The sequence below is a fragment of the Tinamus guttatus genome, unplaced genomic scaffold, assembly GCF_059628265.1.
Source record: "Tinamus guttatus ecotype Peru unplaced genomic scaffold, ASM5962826v1 Tinamus_guttatus_pri_ptg000497l, whole genome shotgun sequence".
In the NCBI taxonomy this organism is placed as follows: Eukaryota; Metazoa; Chordata; class Aves; order Tinamiformes; family Tinamidae; genus Tinamus; species Tinamus guttatus.
The window spans coordinates 3,311,958-3,337,799 of NW_028289031.1; the positions used below are offsets into that span (position 1 = coordinate 3,311,958).

General features: G+C 44.2%; 1 protein-coding gene across 1 annotated transcript in view; it reads left to right on the forward strand.

The window, feature by feature from the left end:
* The first annotated feature begins 4,834 nt into the window (after positions 1-4,834).
* The window catches only part of PARD6G (par-6 family cell polarity regulator gamma), a 56,952-nt gene continuing 35,944 nt past the window's right edge, over positions 4,835-25,842 (forward strand). Inside the window, exons 1-2 of the mRNA XM_088533415.1 lie at positions 4,835-4,962; positions 16,387-16,609. Of these exons, the coding sequence (XP_088389541.1) occupies positions 4,891-4,962; positions 16,387-16,609 (295 nt within the window). The 5' untranslated portion in view covers positions 4,835-4,890. The remainder of the gene's footprint in view (positions 4,963-16,386; positions 16,610-25,842) is intronic.

The following is a 25,842-nucleotide window of genomic DNA, read 5'->3' on the forward strand; positions in this document are numbered from 1 at the left end:
GGAGCAATTGTTGTTGTAGTGTAATATTCTTCAGTCACCATATCAGTCAAAATAGTATTTAAAGAAATACACCCTGACATATGTGCAAATACTTAAGGCAATTTTGCTGGAGTCTTGCTTTTTGAATAAAATCTTACCATCGCAAAATGAAGATTTCCGTTGAGCTGCTTAAGCTGGTGAGCGACAAGGAGAGTCGTACTTGCTGGGAATGCTGTTGAACAGATGGGATCACTGTTTTGCACATGATCCTGGAATGCAATCAAATTGTTTGGTTCTGGAAAACAGTTTCTCCTCCCGTGATACTATCAAAACGGAAAGAAGTTCTGACTCTGAAATCCACACGCCCACAAGTATTCTTCATTCATGCTTTGGGAAAACATAAATTACAGAGAAGAAAAAAAGTAAGGGAATCATCTTAGCATAGAAATGTTCTTATTTCTTGACCTTGCAAAAGGTACAAAAGGGAACTTGATTTGGAAATTAAGCACACATAAACAGCAGAAATCCAGGAAGGAAAATATATAAATGCACTATACAATTGAAAGCCTGTGTTTACTTCAGCAAATTGGACAGGAGAAACAGTTTTAGGAAAGTTCTGTGGAATTCTTCTTTCTCTTTCCAACACCCTGAACCTGCAGTCCTTACCATAGCATGTGCCTTTGCACTTCATGGAGAAGGTCAATGCAGTACTGAGGTTAAACCAGAGATCACAAAATCAGGTCTCTATTCAGCAGAGGTCATGAAAACTGACTTGGCTGAAACCCTCAGGCCAGATTCTTGGCCGGTATAAATCATGACAGCCTCCCTGTAAAATCACCCTGAGGCCATGCTGCTTTACATCCGTTGAACATCTGGACCAGGGTCTGTGGGAAGAAGGGTATGATGTGCCTCAAGCTTCATGTGTTTCGGAACAGCTGCTTTGAAGGGCTCCTTAAGGCCTTGCATGCCACTGATTGCCCTTGCTGAAAGCTCTGGGAAGGAGCGCCTGTGAACAGACATTTTAGGACTTCGGTGTTTACAGGGTGTAAATGTACCCGGAGAAAACTCTCTCATGTAGTAAGATGCTTCTTGGCAAATTGCTCACAAATCAGGTGGGCGAGGGAGAGATTATGTTGAGTCTCAGACAATTAAGAGCTTAATGGTGTTTTTCCATAAATAAGTTTGCTTCAGTAGTTCTGACAACGTCAGGTGATTACAGCCTGGTACAGTTATGTGCAGAGATTTGGCAAACACTGGATGAATTCTGCTGTGTGAATACGAGAGACCTCTCCCTCTGACCTTTTTTTTCTCTCTCTTTTTTTTTTTTTTAATTATTAATCAGGAACTAAATATTTGAAACTGTCCTTATCTCAACATCATCACTGATCTAGCATATCTGTCGGGGAAATCTTGCAAAGAACAGACTTAAAAAGTCATCTGATGATTTTTTTTTAACTAAGAAGCTTTCAGCTACGGTGTGTTACATTTAAGAGATTCAGATAAGTGAGTGAGTAGTCAAGACTTGCATGTTGTGTGACTCCATTGCGAGCACAGTTTCTTTTTATTTTCCCCTAGTAGGAAGTAAGACCCACCTCTTCTGAGAGGGCTTAGCCCCACAGGTAGAAATAGTAAAATAATTAAATTTTGCAGAGCAAGGGTATTCTGAATATTTGCACAGTCTTTTATGAGCAATGACTTATTTTGGTGATTTACATGATTACACCATTCTTTGGGGGCAGAAATAGGAGCACAATCTCTTCCCCTCTCTCCTCCCTCCCCCAACATGCCTCTGCTAACCAACCTTTGCCACCCCTGCAAAGTGCTGTTGCATTTAATCTCATTTACAGGTAATTTGGAAAGAGGACAATCAGTCTGATAACCCATTGCTAATCTCTGTCGGATGACGTTTGGAGATTAGCTGCCGTGCGGGGGTGTCTCACCTCCTTTCCTTCTCGAGCTATTTGCACGCTAGTAACTGTAGATACACAAGCAGTTATGCTATGCCTACCAGATAAGTCAAAGGGGCATGTAAAGCCAAGCACACGTTGGGCAGGCTTGCACTGCCGGCGCCCGGGAGCACGCACGCTGCTCCTTTCCCAGCAGGCGTTGTTGTAAAACACAAAGAAATCGAGCTCTAAATTATCCTGCTCCTGGCATCCTTTTACTGCCTGCTTCTCTCTGGCGGCATTTCACCTTGTAAAGCGAAGCGGAGGGCCTCGGCAGCGCTGGAAGAAACGCAGGAAGCCGTAACAGCGAGCGGCCGTTTTCACTCATGAGCTCGGTGAGGCAACTCAGTAGGTGCCATTCCTTCCTCAGCAGGTGCCATCCCCTCAACTGGAGCTCTGGCCTCTCATCTTGGGACTACTTTATAGTTAAGTCATGCGAGAGGTTTCCTGGATGCTTCGTCTTCCTGGTAGTAGAGCTGCATTGGGTTTCCTCTTTGCTCTCTCTCCTGGTAAATTAACATGCAGCTCTGGAAGGCCTGAACGCAAAAGCTCCTAAAAGGAAAGAGAAAGAAGATACTTCAGCATGAGGATGGAAAAATCACAGGGGCAGCTAGTCTCCTCTGCCCGTGTGCCCACTCCTCCCGTGCCTGGCGGCACCACTCGTCCTGCTCGCCATCGGGCCGTGTCCTGCACCAGGGCAGACGGTGTTTCCTGGCCTTGCCCTCTGCAGCAGATTAAGCAGAAACCCTCATCCCTGCGTCAGGAACACTGCTTGCTACGTACAAAACAGCAGTACTCCTCCCTGCTTCTCTCTGCTTTGTGCCATACTTCATTCTGTTTTACATCTAGAGAAATCAGAGCCAGTCCATCATTGCAGCAGCTCCCCCAGGCCGTTCGGACTTACCATTTGTAAGTCTCACATGCAGCACAGAGGGGGAAAATAAATCCTTGGATGTGAGTCCAGGGGGTGTTTCACCTCTCAGACCATGTAGGTGACTGCTGTTAGCATCAATGAGGCATGCAGCTAGTCAGAGAAAGCCCATTGTAGCAGTGCATCAGGCATGGAGCGCAGCACCTTTCATTCCCCCAGCAAATGAAATGCTTTTAAAGCAGAGTATGTGAATATTTATTTTTAAATACACCACTTGGTAGGATCCCTGAGCTGTAGCATCCCTGCCATAACTAGAGCAAGAAAGGGGGGTATTTGGTGGCTGTGATGGGGGCAGAAATGTGCTAACAGGCCAGGCCAGGGATGCATGAGCAGCTAGTCCATGTTGCTCCAGCCACATCAGCAAGGGCTGGGACATAGCTCCCATGGATGAAACACTGATTTTAGTTCTTCAGGTGAGGAATGGAAAAACTTATTATGGATTACCAAAACAGGCAAAGATTTAGACAAGTTTCTAAAGAAATGTGGTGTCTAATGACGAGAAAAGAGCTGGAAGCTCTGCTGTAAAAGCAGTTAAATTAAAACTATCTGCATTGTTGAAAAATCTTCATACTGAGAACACAGCAAGAGGCTGATGGGGACGTGGCTGGAAGGAGCTGCAGCGCCTGGCGCACTGTGGAGCCAGGGCAGCCTGAGAACAAGCATTTTGGGGTTTCTGCTGGCGGATGGAGATGAAGCCACTGCTCATTAAGGCATGTGAAAAGTAGACAACAGCAGAACAAGTTTTCTGAAGCTGCCTTAATCATGTGTCCCAGCTCTGCTCTGCAGAAAGGAGATAAAATCTGAAAGTAATTTGGAAACATTTCTTAAAAATTGCATCTTCGACAACGCATAAAGATGGACCGGATTGAGCAAGATTTATATACAACAAACTTTACGTACTTACATAATATTGTTGTGTTTTTCTATGGCTTTAAACATACAATCAGATATCCATACTCAGGCCTTTTATCCATGTTCATGCCTACTTTAGCATAACCAATGGGTTATCCAGAAGCTGATTATTCCTCTGATCAGAATGAAAAAAAATGCTCATTTTAATTGACAAAATAATGGAAATTTAACTCGAGTTGTATGACATTTAAATAAACCACATTTTTATTTTAAAAGTCTGTTTAAAAAAGTATGTTTAAAAGTCTCAGGTGCAAATTTTAAGAGACAAACTGCTAAGTTCAGAAAAGGCAGCAGAAAACAACTTTTGTTGAAGTACTTTGAAAAGAACCTTTGGTTGCGATAGCCTCTTTGTTAAAATTGTATTTGTAAGGAGTGTATTTTCTCAGATCAGTGTATTCACCTTGTTTCCCGGGATGAGGGTTTAATTCAAAGATGAAAAAGTGAGTAAAAACTGAAGCAGCTCCTCTAATCTGCAAATAAAAAGCACAGTGAGAATCAGTGATCTACTGTCTCCAAAACCACGCAGTATGGAAGAATGGGAAATCACATTATCTGCATTCCCAAAGTACAGAAATTTGCGTCCTCAAATAAAGCTGTGGGCTGCAAGGACGGAGTAGGTGAGGGAAAAGCGGACTGTGCGTTTCGCTAACCCGCACAGGACCCGAGAGGGCAGTTGTTGACAGCGAACGGAGAGAGGAACCCCCCCCTCCACCCCCGAGCTGCACTGGTGAATTAACCTGACTTGCGCTTAGAGGGAAAAAATAATAAAGCGCGTTTTTATCCCGCACGGGTGCAGCGCGGCCGAGCAGCCCCGCACGGCCGAAACGCGCCCGTTCCTGCCCGGAGCGGCAGGGCAGGCGGGCGGCGGCCATGGCGGGGGGCGGGCGCGGGGCGGGCCGGGGGCGGCGCGGCCGCGGGCGCCCAGCGCGGCGGAGCGGCCGCGCTCATTGGCGCGCCGGGACAAAGTGGCCGCCGCGCCGCGCCGTTCCGTGCCGTGCTGCGCCGTTCCGTGCCGTGCTGCTCCGCGCCGCACGCTCGCGGGGGCCGCGCCGCGTCGCCGGGCGCTGCCGGGCAGCCCTCGCCGTGCGGAGCGGGCAGGGGGGGCGAGCGGGCGCCGGGAAGATGAATCGGAGCTTCAACAAGTCCCAGACTCTGCGGTACCTGGAGTGCAGCGCCGTGGAGGTGAAGAGCAAGGTGAGCGCGGCGCAGCCCCCCGCGCGCGCGGCCGCGCGACCCTTCCCGCGCGGCGCCGGGCCGGGCCGGGAGCGAGCGGCGCGGGCGGGCGCCGGGGGCGCCGTGCCCGCCGCTCCTCCAGCTCGATCTTTTGTTTCGCCGCAGGGACTCCGGCGCAAACTTTTCATTTTCTTTCTTTCTTTCTGTTTTGTTTCGTTTGTTTCGAAGCCGCCCATTGTTCGCGCGGTAGCCCCGCAAGCGGCGGGTCTCGACGTGGGCTTTCTGGGCAAGCGGCGTGGGGATGGGAGGCGGAGGAGGGAGCGGGGTACGGGAGCAGCCCCCTGCCGCCGTGGCGGGGCCCGGCCCCCCGGGCTGCCCGCGGCCCCGGTAAACCTCCCCCTTCTGCCCCTTTTCGGATTTGTTTTTTTTGTGTGTGTGTGTGTGTGTGTGTTTGCTTGTTTTCCCCCTAACTCCTCCTTTTTGGGGGGGTGGAAGGCTGTCCCTCCAGCCCTCGGCGGGGGCGGCTGGCCTGCCGAGGGCTCTCCAGGCGGCAGTAGCAGCAGAAGCCTGTCCAGTGCTCCTGGGTGGAAAAGTATGTCGTGTTTGAGGGAATCTTTAGTATTTTTTTTTTCTCCTGGAGGTCTGTTTTATGTTCAATAAAAGGTCTATGCAAGCTATGGAAAAGGTCTGATGGGTGAGCAGGTTGCAAGTGTGAGGAGCAGCATTGGGACGTGCAGGGGAACTGCACCAGCCCCGTTTACCCCAAGTTGGAGCTGAGGTGCTGGGTACCCCACGTTGGAGCCGAGGTGCCGAGTATCCTGGTGGCACTGAGGGCTCTCCATGTCTGTCCTCTGCCCCTGTTAATGCTGGCATTGGTCCTCCTATGGCCCCTCCTCACGTGTGGGGCACTCTCCCATCCCCTCAAAAGGTGGCATCTGCGGTGCAGGTGGAAGGCCCTCCAGGCCTCTGGTTGACACTCCACTACTGGAAAGGCCAAAGGGAAGTTCTCATTCATGCAGCTGGAAGACCTTGGGTCAGTTCATGCCAGTTCTGAGGTGCAGTCCACTGCAACATTTGGTGTGACCCCTGTACCCTCCGGATCCTGTTCTCTAATCCCTGGCTTGCACCCAGCACAAGCCTCAGAGTAAAAATCTTGACGCCAGATACTTTTTTTCTTTTTTTTTTTTAACGCATTTTTAAGTTCACACTTTTACTTTCTTCCACATGAATACAGCAGTAACATTTCTCCTGTTGTTAACAATTTAAAAGCAACCTTATAATGATCGCCTCATTGCCCCTTCTTCAGCAGTAGTAATCTTTTCAGTGAATCCTGCATCATCATTTAGATAGAGAGTGGTTGAGGTGGATGGTGAGTGTGAATGAATGACCACAGACGTGCAGAGAGAAGGAAATCTGTTGGGAATAAACCTGTGGGCATGGAAGGGTTTTACAGGAGGCCTTCTGCAGTTCAGGGGAGTTGCTCCTTATGGCACAGAAGGTACCATGGAGAATCGTGCCACTTCAGTGGGGTGGAAACATAAAGTAGAGGCTGAACCTGACTGGCACGTGGAGGGCCTGCACCCAGTGATGCTCCCTTAAGGCGCAGCTTGGGTCAAGGGAGGGCAGCCACTGCGTCCCCTGGGCCTGGCGGGTGGTTTTGCCAGGGTACGGTTAGCGTGACTTGCGTGCGTCAAGCTGTTGGGGAGTGGAGGCTGGTCCCGAAATGGCAAGACGGTTCCTTTCTGTCTATAAAGCTCGTGGGATTACTCACAGGGAGTTATGCAGTTGCAGAAGTGGGAAGCTCTGGCCAATGGTAGCTGGACTATCTGGAGCTGGGGGGGAAGGAGGGGGAGCTTAAATGCCTTCTCTTCACTAGCTGCTTTTGGTAGCCTCACGCAGTCAGCCTTTTAAACATCCAGTTGCCTCTGTTCTGTAAGTACAAGGCCTGTCCCAACCTGCCCGAGAACTAGAAAGTTGAGTCTGAGAACTCATGATTTTGCATCTATCTCCTGCCAGGCGGACGAAGGTGGGTGCAGCGCAGCGCCGGAGCTGGGGCATGCTCCTGGCTGCGCATCAAGGGATTCTCAGGTGGCTTTTCAAAGGCTCGGGAAGTGGCAGCCCGTGGGCAGGCGGAATCCCTTGTAGTGGAGGAGCCGAGTGTGAGAGCGCGCCGCTTTGCACAACTGCGTGAAATAGCTTTTTCTTCTTCCCTGAAGATTGAGTCAGATGTGGAAAGAGCTCTGAAAAAATAGCTGTGGGGAGTCAGATGGATGATAAACTGCAAGTGCTTTTCTGCTAGCCCTGCCTCTGTTATGATAACCAGGTGATTCCTCATGGATAAACAAGCTGGTCTACTGGATTGGTCATGATTCGGAAGTCACTCTGTAGAAAACTGAGCAAGATTATTTCAGATGGCCCAAGCTGTGCCTGAGTTTAGTTCCTTCCTGCAAAAGAAAGTTCTTGAAGATTGGCTTGAGCTCTTCTTTGGAAAGGAAAATTTATCGGATCCTTAGTACTGTACTAGATAAGACACTTCTCTGGCAATCCATAAATCTTCTTAAATGTTAAGATTCCTGGTGTGTAAGAGGCTTATTTAAAAAAAGGGGAAGGGCAAGGAACAGGATGCTGGGACTTTTTTATAAGTAGGAGAGGAAAGGTGTTATGAAGAACATCTTGCCGAATCTTGTGTCTTCTGTGGCTCTTCTCAATAAACAGACTACATAGTCTGCAGATCTTCCTGGATAATATAGCATGTGCGGTGCTCATCCTCTGCAATGTTAATGGATTAAGTTTCTAGTTCCCAGAACCCAGTCTGCTTTTTCTCCTCCTCTTTTTCCTCCCCATCCTCCTCATGGGGAAACTCAGAAGCCTTTTGTCTCTTGCCCTCCCTCCCTGCTCTGCTAGGAGGAGCCGTGTAGGTACTGTCAGGCTGCTGATGGGTCCCCAAAAGCCCTTTTTGCTTCAGGCCCCATTCCGTCAGCTCCTCCTCATACAGCAGATGACTGTCTTGATGACTGAACTTGCTCCAATTTGTCAGCATCTCTTTTTGGTGAGCCCAGAACTGGACAAAGTGTTCCTCTTTCCCCGTCTAGAATATCTGTGAGCTTTGTGGAAGGTCAGATTTTTAGCAGCTGCTTGTACCTTCGCTGAGCCTAAGCTGATTGATCCATTGAGTGTGTGGGGAAGGTGGCCCAAAAGGGCTCCTGCTGCTCGTGCCCTGAATATTTTAACATCTTGTGATTGCCCCGTGAAAACGCTGAGAATGATATGTTCTCTGGCTAGAGATCTCTGCAGAATGATTAGTTTCCTGACACTATGGAATAGGCGTTGGTGCACGTCGGGTTAGTTCTTCTCTGGACAATTAGAGGTGCTTTGGAAAGCTCCTGGATCGCCATGTTGCAGCAAATGCCAAAGAGGGAAATGGAGAAGCAGCCACCTGTGTGTGTTTCTGGTCTGAAACACGTCGGTAGCTGGGATTGCTGCCGTCTTCTCCTTCAAGTCGTCATCTTGCTTCAGGCCCTGTGCTTCTTCCCTCCCTCTGTCCCCGCCAAAAGGCAGCCTTGCTACAATCAAAGCATGTGAGAATGTATCGCTAGATAGGAAAGCAGTAGGGGGAAGAAAACCTGCCTGGAAACTGGCACGTGTTGTAGGAAAATATTAATTGAATTGTAATTACATCTCATCCTTTTCCCTTGTCTGTCACTACAGAATAAATTAAATAGTTCTTATCTATGTGTTGTCTTGAACTCAGAATAAATGTTTCAGCTTTCTCAGACAAGATCTAAGAACACATTCTCTTGCTGGCTTATATCAACTGTGTATCCACTTGCGTCTAGCCCTTGGTTTCAGCGTTCCCCAGTCTGGTGGCAAATGAAGTATCTGTCTTCTGTGCAGGAAATTATCTCAAATCCAGTTTCCAGATGACTTTTACACTGTGTATGGTGTTTGTTTTTATTTTTCTTTTTTTTTTTGTTTTAAAATCCTGCCTATAGTCACAAGATCACAAACCTGTTTTTCCATTTGCCTGTGGAGAGAGGTTGCAGGCCTCCCCCTGCAGGAGTGGGAGTCTACAGAAGAGCAAAACTTTTTTTTTAAGAAATTCCTACATTAATAGTGAGAGTCCTTCTTTAAGTATAGCTCCATGTTGCTAATCTTCTTCTCTCACCCCCGTGCATGGGTTAAAAATAGAGATTTGAGTTTTCTAACTTGTATGTACAGCTTTTCAAATGAGAGGGTAGTTGTTAGCCTAAGTGTGTATTTCTTTTCCAGTCACTGGGAAATTCTGGAATAGTAGAGGTATAAGATTCCCTCAGGCTTTTTAAATGGTAGCTTTTAGAATTGTTTGTAGAAGAGTGTTTTTGAGCTTCACAGTTCACAACTTCACATTTCTGGCTTAGAAGCAACAGAGAGGTTTTTTTTTTTTTTTTTTTTTTTTTTTCTCTGCATTACTACATTATTTCTTGAAAGCTTTAGAATTCATTTTTATACACTGAAAAGTAGATAGATGCAATCTTGGTTTCCTAAAAAAATATTCTGGGGGGCTAGGGGATAGTTGTGGTTTAATTCCTGAATCCTCATGGAAAAATGTGAACTTTTAATAATAGCTAAGGATCATATAGCCCAGCTACCTGACTTAGTGCTGTTTTGGATACTCCGTGGTAGATTGTGACTCTTTTGCCTTTTTAATAATGGTCTGCTTTCTTGCATTACGGATGAATTTACAAATTAACAAGAACATGACTAACATCCTACTGCAATAAACAAACCCATTAAGATAAATATATCTACTTAACTATAACCATACTTTTTCTCTGTTCTATTCTATTTCTGCTTTGTTCCAGTAAATGTTGGTGTTCAGCTGAACAATGCAATGGGATTTTAAAAATAAATTCTTAATCCCCTTCTGGTGTGTCTGGAGTAGAGGCATTACATTGGTCATGCTGTAGAATATGGTCTTCCATGCAGAGAATACATGTGCTGTGCGCTCTGGGGAAACCTGCGGATAAAGTGGATAAACCTGCACATATATTTGGGTCTTGGATGAGTGTGTAAGTCAGATAATGCTTCAGCAAGCCTGCCATTCCCAAAGCAATTGCTAGATTGATGAAACGGCTGCTGGTTTGTCCCATTCATATAATCTTCTCTTACGGGAGCGCGTGTCTGTACCTGTTATACACAGATAGCCCTTTTAGACTTCCCCATCCTTTTTCTCCAAAGGTTGCTGTTACTGTGTGCATCCTTTAACAATCATGATGTTGTGTCCAGGTGACATGTTGTTACTGATTTATATATTTTATAAATATATATTATTAGTAATACATATTCAAAAGGTATGAAGTGTAACAGCATATCATGTCATAACTGTAACATGAGCAGTAAAGGCAAACTTTTTTACCAGTCCCTTGCAGAGAGTTTTTTAAATTTAAAATTGTCTTTTCTTTCTGGTGTTAACCAAGTGAGAGAGGTTTACAAATCGTGTTCACCAGCCTTTTGTACTCTGACCGATTTCAGTTGTACTTTGAAGTCTTAACAAGCCCTCTGGAATTTCAGAAGAAACATTTTCCATGTGTAGCACACTTGAAAACTGATGGGGGAAAAAAAAGTGTTAAACCTAGAAGGTTTTAAAACAAGTTTAAGTGTGTTTTAAAGTCTGTAAGTAGTATTCCGGTTCTTCCAAGTTAAAATCACACTGTGATACCTAGAACAGAACTAAAATAAGCACAGTGAAAAGTACTGTAACCAGCTGGTTTAACTTCTGCTTTTGAGCTTCAAAACATACTTGATTATATGCAAACCAAATGTAGCACGGACTCAGAAAACCACAGTGCTTCCCCTCTCAAATGAAGACCGCGTGCCACAGCAAGATCGGCTTCGGTCAGGCTGTAGTTTTGGAAAATGCGTCGAGAGAAGTTTTTAGATTGCAAATATTAATGTCTGTCTTCACACATCTTGCCCGTGTTCCTTTCCCTCCCAATTTGCTCGACTTTTGATGACAGGTATTGCACCGCTTCTGGTATCCATTTACTACATGACTTCTAATGAACTACTGGCTCCTCTGTTATTATGAATCTTTACTTTTCAAAGTGGGATGATGTTTTGAAGCGGTCGTGCCCCTTAAATTTAGGCTTGACGCTTTAAATGGTCAGTTTGTTGGGGAGAGAGTGGCCACAGCGCGCTGAGGTGCCATCGGTCAGCCCAACCGCAGGAGTTCGGTGCGGGCCTGCTCGGAGCCCTGCGGAGGGGAGGGTTCAACTTGCCAGCTTGTGTGGGTCAGGGAGGTAGTTTGTCATGCCCGTTAAAATCTAACTAATGAAACTAATGCAGGAACACTGAGCAGTGGATCTTTAATTTGCTGAGATGGTATTTAAAGTTGAAAAATTGTTTACAGCTGAAGGCTCTAGCAGCAGAGGTGCCTTTCTGACTTCTCAGGTGTCTTCACCTCAGACTGCAGCCTGCAGGACTAGACAGCTCTCAAGAGCTCCTCAGGGCTGCAGTTAATGGTGCTTTCCTCAGCTGCCCCCCTCTTATCATTCATTTGTAAGAGGCTTTGCGTGCGCTTAACCTGGCCTTTTAGTAACCAAAAAAACTCTTCCAGAGATTGATTGCATGCACCTAATTACCTTTACGATGCAGGCCAGAAGTTAAAAGATGGGACCTATCTTCTGAGACCTTCCCTCCCTCTAAGTGAAGGCCAAATCTCCCAGTGCAGAGCTAGTCCTGTTCCCACTGGAAAATCCCTGACTCTTAATTGAGGCAGGAATGTCTGGGGCAGGGTGCGGTGCACAGGCTCCAGGGCCACCCAGCTCGGGGCCGTCCCTCCTGCTCTCGCCCCACACAGCTGCTGCAGTCCCCTGTCAGGTTTGGCTGGGTGCTCTGCAGCTCCTGCAGGCCCTGTGCTTGTAGGAAGGCTCTGGCAGAAGCTTAAAAGGTCCTAGATAAGTTTTAACCTGTGGAAGCTCTGACTGGTTGTGTGTCTTGTAATCACACAGGTGCCTCTCAGAAAATGGTCAGAAATAGTTGTCTCTTGCTAGAGACATACACATTTCTTCTGTTGTTTAGTGCGCTGAGGGCAGTGATGACAAGAGTACTTGATTCGGTGACCTCTTGTCCCTGGGGGTGGGAAGGTGCCAAGTGTCCCTTCTCCCTTGTGATGGTGGTGATGATAGACCTTTCACATTGTATGTCCAGCAGTGTATTCCTGCTAGAGCCATGGGGTATACTGAGGGCACCAATGTGGCCCTCAGCGCTCCCTTGAAAATCTAGGACCACCCTTTGCAAACAGACTGGCTTATCTTCAAAGTCTGCAGGGAGAGGAGAGAAAAAGAAGAAGTCAGCCTGGAGAAAGGCCAACCATCCACTCAAGACAGAGATTTATTTTTAAAGCCTTGCTGTGAAGGGCTACTCGACCAACAGCGTTGTGTCTCTAAAGGTGTTTGCTGAGAGTTCTGCCTGAGGGCCAGAGAGGTTGAGGCGGTGGTGAAGGCTGGCACTTTCTGTGTCCTTCTGGGGCAGAAAGCAGCCAACCTGGTGACCCTGATAAAAGAGGAGCTACTGGGGTCAGGGAGAGGAGGGAAAAAAAAGGGGGGGATGAATTTGGAAGAATGGTCTGGGAAAACAGCTATTGTGAAAACATTTTTAGTTGAGCTGTTGTGAAGCAAGAAGGTATTTAGGAAGACTGACAGAAAGCACACAGCAAAAGTTGCTTTTGTCAGAATACAAGGTTTTTTTTTTTTTTTGGTTATTAAAGCATGGGTGTATTGCATGGTGGGAAAGAAGAGAAGACAACAAGGGAGAAAGATAGTGGGTTTTTTTTTCCCCACAAGCAAAGGAAAAAAAAAAAAAAGTTAAACTAGCTAAAAGGCTGTCTGCAGTCACTCTCTCCAGTTTGTTTTTCATAGGAATTCTAAGTTTTGTTCCTGTCACCATCTCTTGGAAGAAGCGTCAAGAGACGGGCAGAGGCTCGAGCAGAATGAGCCTGCCCGGTCAGCGGTATTGGGAGAGCTGCTACAGAGGTCATGGAGCTGAAGAAATGAGAATTTGCTGCAGAGATTTGCTTAGTAGCATCTTTCTGCTAAAAATGCCCTCTGAGTCTGGGAGCAGAGCGAGAGCATGATGGGTGAGGCAGCGAAGATGTTGCTGGGGGGGAAAAAAGGGGTAATAGAAAAATGAGCGTGGAAGCAGAGACCTGAGGTCCCAGGTCATCAGCCAGCACAGAACGATTTAGCTTTTGTCTTCCCCCCTCTTCTTTGACCTCTGCTCCTTTTCCCTGATAACACAGGCCAGATCAGGCATTCGCCTTTTTGATAATCTTGCATGTAACCAGAAACTATTGTCTATGCAAGGATGAGAGTGTTTTTTCTTTTTTTCTTTTTCCTTTTTTTTTTTTTTTTTTGTCCCTGGTATTTACTTCATGGGAAAAGAAGGTAGTTAACGTAATTCATGTTTATTGCTAAATGCAGCTCTTTGATGTTCTCTTATTACAATAGCCTAAATGCAAAGCTAGCAATAAACTAGAGAGATGGCACTTCAAAAACAGTGTTTATTTTATTTTATTTTTTTTAACCTTCTAAACTTTTTGAAACTTGGAGGGGGGGAGGGGGAGGAAGCTGGTGCTTGTTTTGCACAGGGCTCCTGCTTCTGTATTACATTTTGTTTGGGTGCTTTTGGCCAGCTAGTCGCAATTGCAGACAGCAGGCATAGTGGCTGGCTGATATTTTGGAGGATCTCTGGGACACAGTGCATTCTTTGCAAAGCAAATACCTTCAGTGCTCTTTAGGTTTCTTTCTAGTCACAGTTAACTCTGTCAGACTGAATTCTTTTCAGTTCCCTTCGACCTCCAGTCCTCTGACTTCTGCAATAGTAGATAGCATATTTGTGTTAGATAAATAGTTCGGAGTAGTTTACTTCATTATGGAAGACTAATCTGGTTGTTAGAACCGTTAATCAAAAAGGATAATACGGTATTGTTCTGACAGAAGCATCACTCCTTGTGTCTCTCTCTTTGGAGCGATATACTAAATAAAAACCATGTTTGTAGCTTAGAAAAGCAGATAGCCATTGTGGCTATCTTTCCAAAGCCCTCCGAATTTGCAGTTTCTGGTGGGCATGTTATCGTGCGATCCCGCTGAATACAATGCAGGGCACCCAGTCTCCAAGCTGTGCGGAAATGCAAACCCTATTATTGCTGGGATGCTCCCCATCAGCCTCATTAGGGATGATGAATGAACGGTCACTGCTGAAGCATTTTTCCCTCCCCTGAAAAGACCCACTGACAATGGTTGCTGCCTGCGTATATCACAGTGTAAATTAGTCAGCCAAGCTACCGCTACAGTAATACTAACCTTTAAACAGCAAATGTAATCTTGGTTATCTATTTAAATCTCTCTTGGAGGCACTCTGATGTTCTTCCTTTCTCATGCCCCTTTGTGCAGAATCACCTCCCAGCTCTCTTGCCTTTGAAGGGCTTCACTGCGCAAAGGCACTAGTGGAATCATTTGCATTTATTTGTTGTTATCTTGTTCCTACATGATGGAAGCTGCCTCTTGGGCTTTCCTGAGGATCAACAACAAGCTCGTTTGCCTTTACCGCATTCGCATAAGACTCCGGCACCTGAAGTCTGCAGATGCATCCCCATGGATGCACTGTTACTCATGGGCACAACTACATGGCGTGAAGGTGGCACAACATGTGCGAGGATGTTACCTACAGGGGTTGGGCTGGGAGGCCAGGCCTCTTCACTGTATGTCTGCCTCTCGTGGTGCTTGGAGCTGAATGTTGGGTCATATCAACCTGTAAATAGCTACCTTTTCTTCTTTCCTCCTTTCCTTTCCCATCCCACCAAACACAGCATCCTGGTCCTGGAGGTGGCTGATGGCTTAACGCGCATGTTGGGCAGAGCAGGACCTGTGGGTTCCCTCAGCCTCATGGGCCCTGGCAGGATGGGCACCTGAATGGTTTTGGGTGTTGTGCTGGTTGGGTTGGAACTGCTTAGCATCCATTTCCTTGCCAAGTGCCCTGCATGCTTGTGGTTCTGAACAAGCTGTCATGAAACAAATGTTTATTGTAGTTGGCACCCAAGTACGCTGGCCTGGTGAGGTGCTCTTTTGGCTAAAGGAATCCTTTGCTTCTGGTGAGGTACGTCGAGCAGAAGGTGCAGAGCTCTACCCATGGCCTGCAAAGATCCTTTTCTTGTCTCCAGCTAAAGATCTTATTCTTACCCTTCTAGTCTACCATGAGAATGCTAAATTTGTCAAGAGAAGATGGCTTCTTCTCCTGTGAATCTAGGAAAAAGGAATCTGTAAGATGCCTTTTTTTTTTCTTTCTCAAATAATAATACTTCAGCTTTTGCATTTTGAAATGGAAGTAAGATCTCATTTGGATTTTATTTGAGACGAGTAGGAAGTGAAGGGCAAAGAGTGATTTTCTTCCCTCCATTGGAGCCAGCTGTGGTTTGTTCGGCTCTTTTTGTATTTGGATGGGCTTTTTGTATTGAAATCCAAACTGGCACTAGCTGTTAAAATTATGAACAAGCAGCCTGATTTGACTAAATAAGCTTTCAGATGATCCCAGCTAGGCTTTGATGCTGAAGAGAGGGATTTTCATAACTGCGGAAATAATTTGGGAACATGCTTGCCCCCAGAGCTAGTGGTTCCTCTGCTTGAAGATGATTATGGCGATGATTCATGCTATGGTTAGTCTCAGCAAAAGGGTGCCTTGTGTGTATAAGCTCACTGAACAACAGAGAGCTTTTCTAAGCAAATCATCCTCTGTTTTGAGGAGGAGTGTATCTATAGAAAACTCTCAGCGTTTTTTTTTTTATTATTATTGAGGAACAATTTATATACCGAAGACAGTATGTGTTTGTGGTCTTTTTTTTTCCCTTTTTTTTTTTTTTTTTTTCAAAAAAAGTTTCCTGCCTTCGTATTAAATGACTTTGCAAATGAGAATTTCCACAAGATCCTAGTTCAGGCTTCCCACATTTTAGAAATGTGAATGACATAGAGGTTCAGCTAATGAACCAGTATATATACCAGTATACCAATATACCAGTAGTGTACAACACATGTCCATCTTGATTGTAAAATTAAGCATAGCAAAAAAGTAGCTTAAGATAGTTAACTTAATTAAGCTGGATTTTTTTTTTCTGCTTCTTCTTCCCTCAACTTACTGGTTTTCATGTTTGGAGGATCTAATTTTGTTCTCACATTCTTAATAATTAATATCTTTCTGATATCAGAAACCAAATTAATTGAACCCTTTCCCACAGTCACTTTCTGACTTGTTTCAAATTCATGAAGTTATTTTAAATATTCTTAATTGTCTGAGGCCAAACTGATTTTTTTTATAGCCATTTACAGGTGCGTTGGCACCATGCACAATTGCCACGTGGAGTACTGGAACATAGTGATGCTTGAAATCAGCCCCTCCGTTTGTTTTCTCTTGCAGTTTGGGGCAGAGTTCAGACGTTTCTCCCTGGATCGCTACAAGCCAGGAAAGTTTGAAGACTTCTACAAACTAATCCTTCACATTCATCACATAGCCAGCCTGGAGGTGATGATTGGATACGCTGATGTGCATGGAGACCTTCTCCCTATTAATAATGATGACAACTTCTTCAAGGCTGTTTCAAGCGCTCACCCGCTGCTCAGGGTTTTTATACAAAGACAAGGTAAGATGCAGTTCTGATGTCAGTGGATCTGTGGCCCATTTGAGATGCATTTAAAGGCCAAGACAATGGAAGAGGGCCCCAAGAGCCTTCCCACCCTTCTTTCTGGAGGATCCCAGACTTATTTCAGGCACTTCATTACAGTGTGTAGGAATGGCTTCAAGTGAGACAAGGGACTGTACAGGCAGCAGCCTGTGAGGTTATAAGATGGAGTGTCACTATGAGCCACCCTTCCTAGGGGGACATACTTTGTCGTGCTGGTGCTGTAACCTGAATGTGCCACTTGCCCCACTCTGCCTGTTTGAGGGCGCTTTGGGGAGGAGGAGGATCCTAGTGGTGTACTTTGTATTTAGCAATGTTATCTATCCACGCATTCTGGGAATCAGTGTTGTACCCAAATGATCCATGTCTGTACAGTGGACACAGGCATACAGATACCAAGTTACAGGAGAACGAAACTCTGCTGCAAAGGAGGTGTTATTTAAGTTTCATCAGGCAGATAAATCATAGTGCTCCCCCTTATTCCTGTGTTAAGGTGTATTGTTTTTTTTCCCCTCTTTGAATCATTAAGCAAGTGCTGGACAGAATTGCCCAAATGTCAGGGTGACATCAGTCTTAAGTGTCTGTATTTTGCTCTCATAAAGCTTTTATTGCAGATACCTGAAAATATACTCTTGCCTCCTTCATAAAGATTGTGAGAACCCTTGTCTGAAGCAATTGGTGGCTTTTTATAGCCAGATGTTTCTGCAAAGAGTTCCTTAAGTCTCAGGAGAACCTAATGCTGTTCTAGCACGGCCTCCACATTTGTTTCTAGTCATGTAGTGATTTATAGCCCAGGCTTGGAGTGAAAATTTTGTCAGTAACGGGCTCAGAAATGAGACTTGGTTTGTGACTTTGAGCAGTCATGTGGCTTTTTGGGGCTGGATTGTTTGTGTGTAGATCTTTGTACGGGCAGAGAATTACCGTGAGGCTCCAGGCTGCCCACTGATACAAGGTGATATGGTGTGTGGTTGGCTGGAGCATATTGGCTGCCTTCCTTTTTGTAAACAGGCATGATACTCAAGAAGGCAGTGGAGAAGAGGATCTAGAACAGATTCCCTTTTTATTTATTTATGATTTTTTTGCAAATCTGTGGAATGAGTGGGGAAAGTCTGTGAGAGGGCTTGGGTTGCTAGCTCTCCCTTTTTGTGCAGAAAATGCAAAGCTGGATGACAAAGGCTATTACACCTTCTTCCTGGAGCACATGTTTGGGCCTGTGAATGTTCATTTTGGGCCGGGTCATGAGAAATCCCTTGCATGACTTTGTCATGCCTGTGTCAGTTCTAGTTTATTCCTGTGTCTTCTGCACAGGATCAGCCCTGTTCAAAACGTGGCAGTCCTTTGTGGCTCTGCTTTGGCAGACTGCTGAAAGCATTAGAGTATCTCTGAAGCCTGCATCAGCACGGGGATGTTACCGTGTGCCACTAAACTGCTTATCAGAAGAGCAGGCAAGTGGGAGAAAGCTTGTCAACGACACATGGAAAAAATACTCCCCCTTCTTCAGTAGGAAGTTGTGTGGTAGTAGTGAAGGTTTCCAACCTGTGACTGTAACATAGAAGTGCAGTATTTTCTTTTTTAAAACATTCTCTTTTGCCTGTTATTTAGTGGAAAGAACAGTGCTGACAAGACAGGAAGCTAAATGCAAGAGGAAAGACAGAACTCTGCCTCCTTACCCATGGCAAAGCCTGAACACTTTCCCAATGTTTGTCCACCTCCTTTCCCAGAGAGCAGGAAACTGTTGTGCCCTTCAGAGGATCGTGGTATGTCTGCAGTGTTTCAGATCATATCCTCAACTCAGAGGTGGAAAAATACAGGGACAGTGGAGAAACGTGAAGTGCTCTGAGTTTGAAGGAGATTGCAGAGCATGGGATCTGCAGCTTGTTAGGCCATAGATTCCTGTCCTTCCTGGGTGAAATCCTGGGAGATGGCTGCCAAAGCCTGTTGCAGGGGTGCAGAGTTTGGAGGGTTTGGGAAAACTGGCCAGAAGCAAATGGATGTGAAAGGACTGTGAATAGCTGAAGGTTGGATCTTTTTCTAGCAGAGCAAAGTGTTAATCAGTTGCATGATTAACTAATCTTATCTGTTTTTCCAGTTCGGTAGCTGCATTATATTCTTTATCTTGTCAAGTGGATTATAATCATGTTAAAACAGCTTAGTTATTTGTGTGATCAGAGTGACAAAACAGGTGACTTTTTTTTTTCTATTTTTCCTATATCAAGGAAAAAAGGTTTACTAATCTGATTTTGTGTATTTTTTTTGGTTTTTTCCCCCCCCCTTTTTTTTTTTAGTTCCACTTTTTAAAATTCAACAGCCTGTCTCTTGCTTGTCCCCAGAGGCTAACTGTGTGCATGCTGCTTGGACTCTTGCACGGTGCCCAGGTGCAGGGCTAGCAGTTTTGTGCTGCTCCCTCTTTTCTTCAGGTGCCCCGAGCCCCATGTTCATCAGAATCACGGTGGCCTTTGAGCACTGGTGCTATCTGGCAGCTGGCTCCAGGTTCTCCGCGCTACCCCTCTTGCAACTTCTTTTCAAGCATATTGGTAACATGTCTGCAGCTTGAAGGAGAGCAATTTCAGCTGTGACAAGTTTTTTAGTTCATAGTGACCTGACCCATCTCTGAAAGTGTTCAGTGCTCTTCTATTTTTATTTCTTTTTTTTTTTTTTTTCCTTCCCCCTTCAAGCTTCAGAATCCTAGATTACAATGCAAGACAATGATTCTAACTAGATAACGAGGCTATAAAAAGAAAATCAAGCCAGATCTCCTTTGATTTACTTTTGCAGGCTACAGCATGGGCTGTGTCCTCACCTGCTGTAAACCTCTGTGGCTCTTTTGAATTCCAAAGTGCAACACTGATTTATATCAGCTGATGCTTCAAGTCCAAGAATTTTTTTCACTTGACCATCAAATGTGTCCAGTCTCTTTGTGGAAGGTGCTTGATGTTAGGACGGATATCCCAAAGACCATAAAACAATGCAAGGAATTATAGATGTGTTTGACTTATTCCACAATAACTAACTCTTGTACTCTAGCCAAGACTTGCTTGAAGGAAGAGTTTATCTGATGACAGTGTCTGACTTAAACTACAGCACTTGAGACAGTTGGTCTATTGAATCCTGCAAAAGTATTTAGATGGAAGCTGTAAGTTTAAATAGAAAAAAGAATTAAAAAATTGAAAGGCATCAATATTATATGCTGAGCATGCACTGCAATTTTTTTCTTCTATCATTAAATTGAATGGTGTGTTATTATCAAATCTTGCTTTTAATATTTATTGCCCAGAAGCAGAATATGAGGTCAAACTGCTCTTTATTAGAGGCTGTTAAATGAAATAAATAGAAGTGTAGTGACTCCATCATTGTATACCTGCTTGAAACCACTCCTTGAACTTTGCCAGTGGGACTTAGGGATTTAAGTGAAGATCTACCAGATAACCTAGGTAAAGGAGAGGAAAGCTTGAAAGCTCTGTTCTCCACAATGGTGCCTTAACCCAGTAAGGTTAGAAACCCCAATGGGAAGTGTTGCAGAAGGAACTTGCTGGTGACCTTGCAAGCATTCCGTGCAACACTTATCCCAAAACTTAAGAGGTAGGTGCAGGGCTGAGAAGCTAAGAACAGCAAGCCCAGAGAATGGCATGGTGTTTGGGTCTGACTCTGTGCATGCTGGTGTAAATCTGGGCTAATGATCCTGACTGAGAGAAGCAATGGGAGCTGGGCCGATGAGCAGCCCTTCCCTTAACTCATCGGGCTTTGTCGAGCCTGCCCAGGCAGCAGCAGATCTGCTGCAGCTAAGGCAGCAGAGGGGATGTGTGCAGCCTCGGCTCCAGCCTGCGGTCACTTAACTCTCTTCTGGAGAGATGTATCCTGATGGTGGTTTGAGGTTTTGAACCTCTGCTTGCTTTGCCCGGGTTCCAGCAAGTGTCCTTGTTCCTGTAAACCCTTAGTGTTGATGAAAATGTATCCCTCTCAGCAGAACAATTCCCAAGGAAAGCCTGAAGGAGTTGGGGTTTGGAGGAAGAACAAACCTATTTAAATCCTCAGGCAGTCTTGACAAGACATGTAGAGTGTCTGTAGGGGCTGAAATTGTACGTGTGGCTGTTGCATGCGCATAGCTGCTGATCCTGTGAATCAGCAAATGTATTGCTATTGCTCTTAAGCAACTTCCTTAAAAAATGAAGTCAATTATTGAATGTGGGGAGCTGTATATAGCCTAGAGCGGATCAAATTCACAATCTCTCCATCAATAAACATAATTTTAAAGCTTTCTAAAAACATAGCTTGTTTTGTGATGTGCCCTACAAGTAGGAGATCAGTGAAATGCTGGAGTGCTGGATGTTCTTCCTGGGAATAGTGGATGCTGGATCTGTATTTCCACATACCTTCTCAAATATCAGACTTCTTACAAGAATGCAAAACGCAAAAAAAAAAAAAAGAAAGTGAAGAGCTTTCTAACAGAACAAACAACCCTGAAACACACTGCAAAGCTAAGGGAAATGGGGCCTTACAATAATCTAGTAAATGCCCTAAGTCAATTGGAGCTGTTCAGGTGGCCTGAAACTGAAATGTGACTGTAAAACCCTCCTTAGGTAACTAGCTTGGTATCTTTACTTGTTCTTGATGTCTTCTACTTCCCTTGTAGTCTTGCATTTTGCAGTCTGAAAAACTGCTAACGTGTTTTTTTTTTTTTTTTTTTTTTTTTTTTAAAAAAAAAAGTACCAGCTTCAGAAAGTCTCTAAGTGCCTGTTCTTTTGTCATGATAGTTTGATAGTTTATTGATGTAACAGTAAAACAGTATATTGGACAGCAATCTTAACTTTTCTCCTTGAGTGGTTAGCTGCCGTCTGCCATCAGCTCTCACTTAGAACTTGATCCAAAAGCAACAGTTGGGAAAAAATGTGCATTTACCCGGGTGGCTTTTGAGTCTGTTCTTGAACTTGGCTTGGTTTAATTTGCTGTTTGGAAGATTCTTTTTTTTTTTTTCTTTTTTTTTTTTCTTTTTTTCTTTTTTTTTTTTTCTTTCCTCCCCCCCTGAAGAGTTTATAGTGACTGTGTTTAAACTGCTGTGCCATGCAAAAGCTTTTCTGTATGCTCAGAAGCAGGTCTGAACTCTGCAATTCATTGTTTACCTGGCAAAGTTTTGTTCGGCTCAAAGCACCAACATCTGTGCTTAGCTTTTTTTTGTCTTATAAAATCCTAGCAATCACACTGAGAATTTTTAAATAAAAATGTGCTAATAGGAATCATGCCCAAGTCTGGCTGAAAACCTGATGGTGGGTTGTTTTATTGTCTTTCAAACTCTAAGCAGATAATCCTCAGGAATGGTGGTTGGCTGTCGGGCCACATGTGTTGAACAGGAAAACTTGCTTTGAGGCAGCAACTAAAATTAAACCTATTTCTCGCTATTGCAAAGCTTTAACTCTCTGCTCAGCCTTCCCAAGTGGGCACAGCTGGAGAAGTAAAATCTTTCATGTCCTCCTTTTGGTTCCTCAGTAGCCTTCCTGTTTAGTGTAAGATGCCAGCATCAACTTTACTAGCTGAAAAGATTACCCTTCCAAACAAGATGCGTGCCATACACTCCTTCTGGTGTATTAAGGAATAAAACAGGTAGGAGCAGATGTTGAGGAGAGCACTTCTGAACCACCTCAGATTTTGCTGTGCAAACTTTCCAAACAGCCTCTGAGTTTGGGGTGTGGGAAGGAAATGGGGAAAGTTAAGGGTGCAGAGAAGGTAACTTGATGTGTTTTGTGCTCCTGTGCTCTGGCTCTGACAGTGCTGAGACCCTGTTGCTGAGCTCTCTGAGCCAACTCTGCGGCCCCGAGCTGGTTGTGCTGCTGAGGAGTTCCCAAGGGACGGGCAGGAGCGCAGCAGATTTAAACGGATTCGCAGTGCTCTGAATCCCCAGCTTCCCGGGAGGAAGTGCTTATTTGCTCACGGCCTTTGGAAGCGTGCAACTCCACTGCCGTTATTACAAAGCAGGCACAGCACCTTGTTTTAGCTTTAACAAGATTAGGGGATGGCTGTAGACTTCATGCAAATATATTAGGAATTTGCTGCTAGGCTTAAACTAAATCCTTTCATGATTTTCATCAGAAACATCTCTGTGTGTTGAGCTGGGGGGGCCTTTGAATGTTTGTTGGGCCAAGTAATCTTTGTCCTACTCAAGTCTTTGATATCTGAAGATAAGTTAAAAAGCAACCGTTTCTTCCAGTGAAGTCTGGCAACAAATCAATGTTACTCCTCTACTTCACCTTTTGTGTGCAAATGATGAGACTGGGTAATCATTGTGTTTGAACTGCTTTATTAAACATCTTTAAAAACCTATATCTTCTGCTGGCTTGTCAGGCATAAACTCAAAACAGCCTTGGAGTTTGTTGCTGACATGGTTAGTAATACATTTGGTGCCTTGGTAGTGCTGGCACTGTGCTGCTTCTCCCCCTCTCCTTGAAAACTTTAGTTTAGAGCATGAGGATGTTTGATTTCCACCACCAATTACTTTATTTACAGCCAAAATAGCAGGCAAGCAAGGGACAAGAGGCAAAAGTGCCTAAATTTGCCACTATGAGATTGGTAAATACTAGTAGTTACACCATACACTGTGGAATAAAAGCCTTGCACAAATGCTGTTGCTCTCTAATTGACAGAAGATACTTGAGACATTTATGTCAAAGCAACGTGGGATTTGTTTTCAGCTTTAATGTCACAAGCAATAGTAAAAACTGCACTTCAAAATATACTTGGTGGTACTTAAAAATTACATCTGGTGCTGGAGGCACAAGTTCAGCTGAACTTAGACTAGAGGACCTAGTTCACAGTGGACACTCAGGCAGCTCTTTAAGAGCCTGTGACTCAACTCTGCTTTGCTTTTACTGTTAGCCCACATAAGAACAAATAAACAAATAAATAACAATCCTTTTCTTTTGCCTCACATTCCTTTTTATCCTCTTATTGGCAGAGCAGTAAGTAAAAAAATAAAATTATAAAGGAAACTTCTCAATCATGTCCCCCTAAAGATAATTTCAAAATTATTCCTAGTCTTCCTTGCTTTGACCCTTTTTATTTAGGGTAGGGAAGCTGCTGCAGCAGGTGGCTTGACCATATGAAAACAGTGGTGAGGAAGAGCTGTCAGATGATCCAGCTCCCTTATGGTCTGTGTGAGGGAATTTTCCACTATTTATCTTTCCTTACCTTAGTAGTCAAAACAAGAGATTCTGTTTCCTGCCCATGGCTCAGGTTTTTTTCCTGTTCTGCCTAGCTGTCATTTCCGTTCCGTAAATGATGGAAACAAGTACAATGTGCAGATCATAGTGAAATGCACTTGACGTCTCTCTTCTTTGATGCACATTCCTCATTTCACCTGAAGAGACCTTGTAAAGGGTAGCAGAGTACAAATGCACATATTAGCTCAATATCCAGGCCTTCAGAAATTTATTAGAAAATATTTCTGAAGTATTTTTAAGGCTGTTTTCACAGCTTACTGGCTGTACTCCTGCTGAAAGCAGTTGTGCTGTGGTGTTCTGTTGGATATTGATCGTATGCACTGAAAAATAACAGCTTTCAAGCTGGATGCTCCTTAAACTTTTTTTTTTTTTTTTTTCTAAATGATCGAAAGCTCCTCTTCTGTCTCTAGGCTGCCTATGTTATTGGCATTTCATTTTCCTAATTTAAATGTGAGTGCTCAGTCTTAATACTTCATGAGAACTCAGGATATTCTTTTCAGTATTCTAAGAAAACAATTTAGGGGCGGTTAAACGAACTCTTTCTTGAACTTACCCCTAATGATGAACTATTTTTTCCTCTGTGCTATGTTTAGAGTAGTGAAGAATCCTTTGGGAATATTAAGGAAACTATTAACCTAGAAAACTTCAGTGTTGTTCTTGCTCTGCATGAGTCCCTTGCCATATCCTGACATTAAGTAACCCCTGAAAATTTCATGCTGAATAACTTTGACACCGCTCGTCTCCTCCTTCCTTCTGCCTCCTTCATTCTCTTAATTTCTCTAGTTCACTTCTCCTTTTTATAGCTTTTTTTTCGGCTGTCTACTTTATAGTCCTCATCTTTTGTTTTTGAACTGCTCTTCACCGAGCTTTATATTTGTTGGCTGAAAGCAAGTGCTTGATGGTGTCTTATTTTATTTATTAGGAGATTAATTGGATCATGTAAATATGGAGAGGGATGGAGATGGCAGAGCAGGTATGGAAACCTTAATTCACAAGGAAAGACTGCCTTTTGCAATAGATCTTGGGATCTTGGACTAACTATTTCTCCTCTGATTGGAGATAGAAATGGTAGAGAAGTTGAGTTTTTAAAAAATAAATGTGAAGTTTTGAAGGACACCTATTTAAGTTGAATTAGCAAATAAATAGGAAATGAATTATTTCCTCAAGCCTCAATCATCTAAAACAGATGACCATTTAGGTTGGTTTAATCTGCTTCTTATACAGAAAGGCAGATTCCTGTTTCTAATCTTACATTGAACTTGAATCTTAGGATGCTGTGGTTGAAAGGTCACTTCTTCATCTGTTAGTAACTCATGGCAGAGCTACTTTGCCATATGATGGCAACCATATATGTCTTCTCTTATCCCCATGTCGGACCTGAAGGATCATGTCCTATTGGTATCTTCCTACATTGGTAAGTGAGGCAGGAACTGCTCATGGGTTTCTAGTGAACTTTATGTTTGCAAGGATGCCTGAAAACGCTTTTTCTGGTCACAGCTGTCACTGTATCTAGTGCCCCTTCTTGTGTAAATAGGACAAGCCCAGAGGCATACTGACTTCTTTTTAGTAGATTACAGTAATTTTGTGACTGCTGTCTGTGACCTCTTTAAGGTAATCTCATTGCACTGGTCCATTATAATGAAAAACAGGAAATGTTTTTTTGCTGAACTTCAGGTTTTTGGTCGATTCCCTTGCCTTTGGCTTGTGAATGCGAAGGTGCTGGTGAGCATATTGCAGAATTTCCCTTTCCCTGTTTGTTTTGGCTTCTGAGCTTCAGAGCAAAGTCTGTGTGACAGTGTTACCTGGAGCCTCCTGTTATAGTGTAAAGTTTGGGGCCTTAAAATTCCTTGCACTTAAGAGAAAAATTGAATATCTGTTCTCAAGTCGCTCTGAGGACTGCCAGTGTGTCCCCTAGGAAAGCACTGATTTTTGCTGTGCATTGCTTTAAGCAGGATTTATTTTCCCCCTTCCATCAACTTTTGGTCA